The 6,780-nt window shown below is 44.1% G+C and overlaps 1 protein-coding gene across 2 annotated transcripts; it reads right to left on the reverse strand.

Annotated features, from left to right (window-relative positions):
• Window positions 1-1,732: 1,732 nt before the first annotated feature.
• Window positions 1,733-4,924, reverse strand: LOC119331066 (thioredoxin O, mitochondrial-like). 2 transcript variants are annotated; one of them, XM_037604242.1, is made up of 7 exons: window positions 4,710-4,924; window positions 4,562-4,627; window positions 4,383-4,433; window positions 4,222-4,301; window positions 2,662-2,706; window positions 2,256-2,350; window positions 1,733-1,983 (listed from the first exon to the last, which is right to left on the reverse strand). In XM_037604242.1, exons 1-7 carry the CDS (start codon window positions 4,894-4,896, stop codon window positions 1,974-1,976), a joined length of 534 nt encoding a protein of 177 aa, XP_037460139.1. In that variant the 5' UTR covers window positions 4,897-4,924; the 3' UTR covers window positions 1,733-1,973. The 2 variants fall into 2 exon arrangements, with proteins under 2 accessions (XP_037460139.1, XP_037460140.1); XM_037604243.1 differs by lacking the exon at window positions 1,733-1,983 and having other exon boundaries at window positions 2,252-2,350.
• Window positions 4,925-6,780: the final 1,856 nt, after the last annotated feature.

A 6,780-nucleotide genomic window follows, 5' to 3' on the forward strand; every position in this document is an offset into this window, starting at 1 on the left:
CAGAGCGAGACCGGGTTTATTTGGCAATGCTATAGGTTTCGTCGTCCGTGAGCGCGCTGTCACCGCTTCGCCGCTAAAAGAAGCCAATCGTATGGTTAGATTTCTCGTTGCGAAACCAACCCGCTCAGGTTCAAGCCCCTGGACTTGCCACGGACGGATGCTCGCGTGTTTCCTAAACTATGTAACGCCCCGCTTGTTACTGCGGAATTTCTTAGCAGGTGAACTTGTTAAAAAAAATTAGAATGCATGATAATAATACCGCACCATGTTCAACCTAGAGGTAAATGGAGGGTGGATGCATGTTATATTGTCTTATGCATTTAATTATTTATATTGTTGAAAAAATTAAATTTCAAACTAAATGATGTGGAGGGTTTGGATCTTCTTTGGTGATGGGGTGGGCATGCATGTGGTGGAAAGTGAATTGATTGCAATGCGTTTGATGATGTGGATGGCTTGCATGCGCATTTAAATAGGAGGGGGCATCTGTCAACATATGTGATGAGTGTATAGATTGCTTATTAAGATAAATAAGATAGTGGAGATGAACTTCTTAGGTGTATACTCCCCAGTTTCAAAATAAGTGCCTCAACTTTGTACTAACTTTACTACAAAATATACTAAAGTTAAGACATTTAGTATGAAACAAAGGGAGTAGCCTCCCCGGTCTCTAAAGGTGCTCTGACCATCCAAAGCTTCTATTCTGATTTAAACAAAAATTTGTCCCTACATGACATTCCTTTCATCTTTGTGGAACCAGTCCAACGGATGTACTCAAATACCATACAGGCAGTGACGAATCTACATGTAATCCACGGGTCAGTTTACCCCACAGCTTTTAGAAAAAATAGCCTACAAATACCGTGAAGTTACTGTAGATTACGAAGAAAATTATCTAAAAAATGACCAACGATCCCACAGATTGTTCCGGTTTGCTTCGCCACTGATACAGTGGTGCGTTTTTGGCCAAGCTTCGAGGGAGCTACGTGGACCCCACCTCAGAGGCAGGCAATGCTGCCTCCGAACACCATTTGTGTATGTATTCATCTGCGTTTGTATCGTGTTTCTAAAAAGGAAAACGCTTAACGATAGGCCAGCAAGCGCCGTTCGAACAATTATTCATACAGTCAAGACCGAAACCCAGGCTGTCATGCGAGTCCAGCCGAACCATCGGACAGAGGCAGTGGCGCCTGGCGCTGCCAGTTAGAAAGATTTGCAAAAGCTGCGTCGATATTTCTTTCGCAGCCACCAATCATGGTTGTTTCGTCTTATGTATGTTTGTCGGGTTGACAGTGTGGTCATGAAGTTTCTTTCTTAGCGAGTAGTCCGCATATGGTCTATTGTATCAGTTTTTATCTGGTTTTTCGTTAATTAACTGAGCAATTCTCTTCTTCTTACTTAATCGATGAGGCAAATCTTTTGCCTTTGTTTCAAAAAAAAATAACAAGAAAAACTTGACCTTCCACATCAATGCAGATTCTGATCACAAGTATTACGACGTCTTGACTTGAATCTTCCACTGTTGTGTTATCGTAAGAGCTGTTTCGTTGCAGGGCTCAACTCATCGTCGCTAATCATGTTTTATTTTCATTTATATTCTAGTAAATGATATCAGCATAAACTACTTGTAAGGAAGACGAAGGAGAGAAGAACATGACAGTTCAAGATCATAGTTTGTGCCGAAGGCCGAGACCACACGCAATTCAGGCCCCAACCATCAGAGACGGAGAGCAGCGCCACAATATAGACAGATTCATAATCACAGATGCTCCTAAATAGACGTGCAGAAATTGCACAAAAGCTGTGCTCAAGCGTGGCATAAATCCAGATATCGATGTTTTGCGTCCAGTGTGTATCCAGATATCGAAACAAGATCGTAAGGCGGAAGTTTCCATGTCAAACACGCAAATCACAAGCATTACAGCCTCTCCAACTCTTCATGCAAAAGAACTGTCCCCCACTCCAAGTCAACTTCACTGTTGCCTGTGCAAGTACAATGTATAATGTCAAGAGAACTGCGATATAAAGTATTAATGTCACAAGCATCGCAATACAAAGTAAATGGCCAAGTGCTGGAGACATGTTTAATATAGGCCCGTAGCATAATTACGTTTGTAGTTGAGTACAAGATTCAAACTATCATGGCCAGGCTTGTTTATTTTCGTTTGCTCCACCGCAGATGAGATCATTCAAACAGCACTGTACTGTTTGTGTGAGAAGAAAAAGGAAAAAAAGGACGAGAAGAAAGATCTTACTTGTGAAGACTTTCCATGGCAGCTTCAAGCTTCTTCACGTCAGCACCAACCACTTCGCTGCTCTTCTCGCCTTTGTGATAGAAGTGGAAAGTTGGCTGTGCCAGGTTCAGCAAGAGTCAAATATTTGGATTGCGAGTTAGGATGAAGGTTGGTATGAACACAAATACACAAACATGCTGGTAGAAGGATATTTCTATAATCTGGCTCTCAGTTCAAGTGAACTCAACGAACATGCACGTATGCATTTAACAAAGTAAGGTTGAATCAATGCATATACTCAGACTCCTCCAGTCACAAAAACATATGTAACGCATCATTACCATGAAACAGAATAGTACTATAATTTATATCATATTAAAATAAGAACAAAAATCTCATGAAGTACAATTTCAGGTATGCAACTTACGACAGAGAATATTTTCAGGTTACTAAGTCTGGTCCCAAGTCCCTCCTGCAGCACAAGAGGAAAAGAAATCGTGTATCAATAACAGGAGCAGGCATACTGTTGAGAACATTAAATATAGCCACAACAGCAATGACTTTTAATGTATTTGAAATACATTCCACCTTGCATGGTCAAATGCATTCCGCCTGGCATGTGCTGACAACTGTCGTGGTGTTTATTCCCAATAAGACATCCAGTTAACAAACTGAAGTAACCACTGCAACATTTGTCCCTTTTACACGCAATCACAGATTCACAATAGAGTAAAACCACTGAACTGAACAGCACCTCAACAAACAGTACTTGATTTTGAATCTTTTCTACGGAGAGCACTATGCAGGTATGCACTAACTCTCAACTCAATCTGCTTACTATAAACAAATGAGTATGCCCATACAAGGAAACCATGAACAGTAATTTTTAAATAGGATTACTAAATTGCATTGGTCTATACTGGGTACATGCCTGGTACCGCATCATCACTCTCAGGCAAGTGATACTGCATAGATCATGCGTGTCTGGAATATGTTGCCAAAGGTAACTCGTCTAGACGAATTTGCTTAACTAAGAGCAGACCAGTTACAAAGCAATTTCATGTATTCTCAAAGTTCTAAAAGAAGGCTAACTGAGAGAGAAAAAATACTGTGGCTCTGAGTTATCCCAAGCTTCAACCTTCGTAATGCTAGAAAGCTGGCAAATATAGCTATGCTGAACCAACCTACTACCAACCTAACAGAGTACAACTTGAGGCTTCCCTTTAGCATGTATGGTCTAGGAGCAATTTTTTTTAATGGTCGTAGTGCAATTCCACCAACCTAACAGAGTAATTCTGCATAAATCCTCCCAATGGGTGTTATACTGGCCTTATGACCACATCACAACTTTCGCCCAAGTGACACCACATAGATAAAAAAAATAAAACGAAGGCAAAAGCTTTGCCTCATCATATTAATTAAGGAGTTTTACAGAAAGAACAAGGGCACACATACCAAACAATCAGGACTTAGCACCGGCAAAAGCCTGCTGCTAGATTTTTGAAAAGATCAAGCATACAGAATATCCAACTAACGGTGGGACTAGTTATGAAGCAACTTTTACAATGATCCTGGACAAGTGACGGTGCTAACTTCATTCTCAAACTCCCAAGAAGAGAACCAAGTGAATAAGAAAATGTGGCTCTGAGTGAGCCCAAACTTGATTCACCAAGAAAGCTGACAGATATATTTATTTAGATCCAACTCTACGAGATCAAAACTTAAGGCTTCATTTTAACAGGCATGGTCTATCAACAATTACTTGTCATAACGGAATTTCAAACGCCGTGGTTTACGTGACACAACTTGACGGATGAACACCAGGAGTGTGATGCAATGATCTTTGATAAAATAAGGTTACAACTTAGAACAGACTCATACAGTCGTACTTGTGCAAATTTACCATTCATATCCAAACAGAGAACACATTAACATGGAATTCGCTAGCAGATGAACATTACAGCAAGAGTGAAATCTGTTGGCTTACCATGTCGATGTCGACCTTGTAGACTGGTATCTTGGGGTACTGCCTGCTCATCTTCTCGATCACAGGTGCCATCGCCCGACCTGCAACACCAAACAACAGAATTGTAGCCCCCTCTAGTCACACACCCAAATCCCAATTCATGGCGCGGAGGCGGCACTTACACGGCCCGCACCAGACCGCCGTGTAGTAGAAGACGGCGGGGAGCTTCTCCACTGCAAAAGGCAAGGGCGACCACACCAACAATGTGAGAACGAAACTCGCGCACGCATCGTACTGCCAACAACAGTGTGAAGAATCGGTGGAAAAGCTGGAGCGAGAAGGGAGGGGATCGGCGCCGCACCTTGCACCTTGGCGTGGATGTCCTCGAAGGAGTCCGCCGAGCCGACGACCACCATGCTGGAATCGCCTGCGGGAGCCGGGAAAGAAACTGTCAGCGCCGGCACAGGGACACAGGGAAGCGAAGGATCGGCGGGGAGGAGGAGGCGTACCTGCGGATGACGAGGAGAAGAGGCGGGGGAAGGCGGGGAAGGAGGGCGTCGGCGTCGGCGTCGGGGAGGATGAGGGACGGAGGAGAGCGGCGGGGCTAGGGTTTAGGGCGGGGAGGCGGGGCTGGGGCCTGGGGGCGGCGGCGAGGGGGAGGAGGAGGCGAGGGAGACGGCAGAGTCGGCGAGCCATGCCACGGATCGATCCCGCTGGGTAAAAGACGACTTTGCCCTTGTATAGCTTTGGGTAATGGGTACGGCAGGCCCATTAAGAATGGGAGCTATACGGGCCGAACGCGGCAGGTGGACTCTTGGGCCTCTTGTTCCAGCACAGGACGGTTAGTTTTTTTTCTCCCTCGATTTTTGTCTCAGATTTCCGCAGAGAAAAGCCCGAGGATTTCACGAGCTCAGCGTTACCCTAACCCTAGCTCGTCCTCGGCGGCGGCGGACGGCGGTGAGAGCCGATCAGATCGTCAGGTAGCGATGCTAGCGCCGGTAGGAGGTGAAGGTACCACCAGATGCCCTCTGCTATTCATTTTCTATTTTGATTGATAAAAAAAAAGTGTTTGTCTGTTCGCTCACGGCATGTCTTGTCCATAATTTGGTGCCTAGTAGAGGCATAGTAGTTCGCAATGGGATTGTTGCTAGGCCGATACATTTTCAGCATCGTATATGCGCCATGCTCTTTTTTCTACGGTATTTCACTATGACAAATACCATCTTCATCTTGCTCTTGAACTGTTTCTTGAAAGTTTCAGAGAATGACCAAGATAAAAGTGACCTTATCGGATTTGTACCTTTTTGCATTAATTCTTGCTATTCTGATGTGTATTGAACCAAAAGTACTAATGTTTCCAAGGTGGTAAAGCCCAAAAACTAAAGCAGATGCATAATGGTGAGTAAATCTCTATTTGCTTAGCAGTTGGGATCTCATAAATCTGCAGAAACACTAAAAGTCTGATGTCAAATTTTTAGGCATGACAAACTGATCTATTTCATAACATTTGACTGAAGATGTTAGTTAACGCGTTATTGCTGAGCCGAAGAAGCTTAAGACGACCAAATGTTTGAGCAGTTACTCCATCAAACAAGAATAAATGTTTATGCTCACAAACTGTGATTTTTTTTTTGGTAGTTTGTTGAAACAAATACAACGATGCTATTCAGATGATTCCCGTTGTGTGCTGACATTGACAAACTTGGCGATTATGATCATCTGGCATCTTGTACCGCAAACATTTGCGTGATAAACTCCGACTTCTGAACGTAAATAGTAGAAATTCGAAGAATTTGAAAGTAAACAAATCAAACATGTGTCGTGCAACCTGGCTTCCTATGTGTTGCCATCAAAACAAATGTGGCCTGTACCGACAATTTTCAGCATTATTAATGGGTCACGCAAAATATTCAGGAAAGAGCCGCCATGATTAGACTTTTTTTTTTCGTCCTTAGAGAGAAAAGAGTAGAGGCTACAGGTTAGCCCACAGTGAATGAAACCACGGGCTGCAGATGATGAATGGACTCTGGGCCTATCGATCCTACACTGCATGGTTCTTTTTCCATTTTAGAAAGAAAGAAGTATAGCCCCCCATCCATATCCTCTGAACTTTAAAACTGGATTAATTGCACCTTAGCTTTGTATAAAACCATTATAAATCCAATCCTGGGTAATATTGGGGGTATACCTGGCCATCGGCAACCCGGCCCGGACGGCCCGACCCGGCCCGGTCTTACCCGCGGGCTGGGCTTGGGCCTAAAAATTGAGACCGAAGGTCAGGTTAGGCGGGCCTAGGCCTGTCACATTTGTGCTTTACTGAAGAGGTCCGAGGCCGAGGCCCGGCGGGCTTTTACATTGACCGGTCGGGCTTGGGTCTGGATTTTAGGCCCGATGGTTGGGCCGGGCTTGGGCCTAGGTTTTCTTCGTCGGGCTTTGTTCGGCCCAGCCCGAGGGATGGCTAGGTATAATTGGGGGGAATTCAAGGTGGGTTTCCAGTTTCCTTATGTCATAGTGGGGAGTAACTTAAAGTAGTAACATGCGTATGTTACTAGTCTAAGGTACTACCTTTAGAGCAACTCC

Source organism: Triticum dicoccoides, chromosome 7A, assembly GCF_002162155.2.
Source record: "Triticum dicoccoides isolate Atlit2015 ecotype Zavitan chromosome 7A, WEW_v2.0, whole genome shotgun sequence".
Classification (NCBI taxonomy): domain Eukaryota; kingdom Viridiplantae; phylum Streptophyta; class Magnoliopsida; order Poales; family Poaceae; genus Triticum; species Triticum dicoccoides.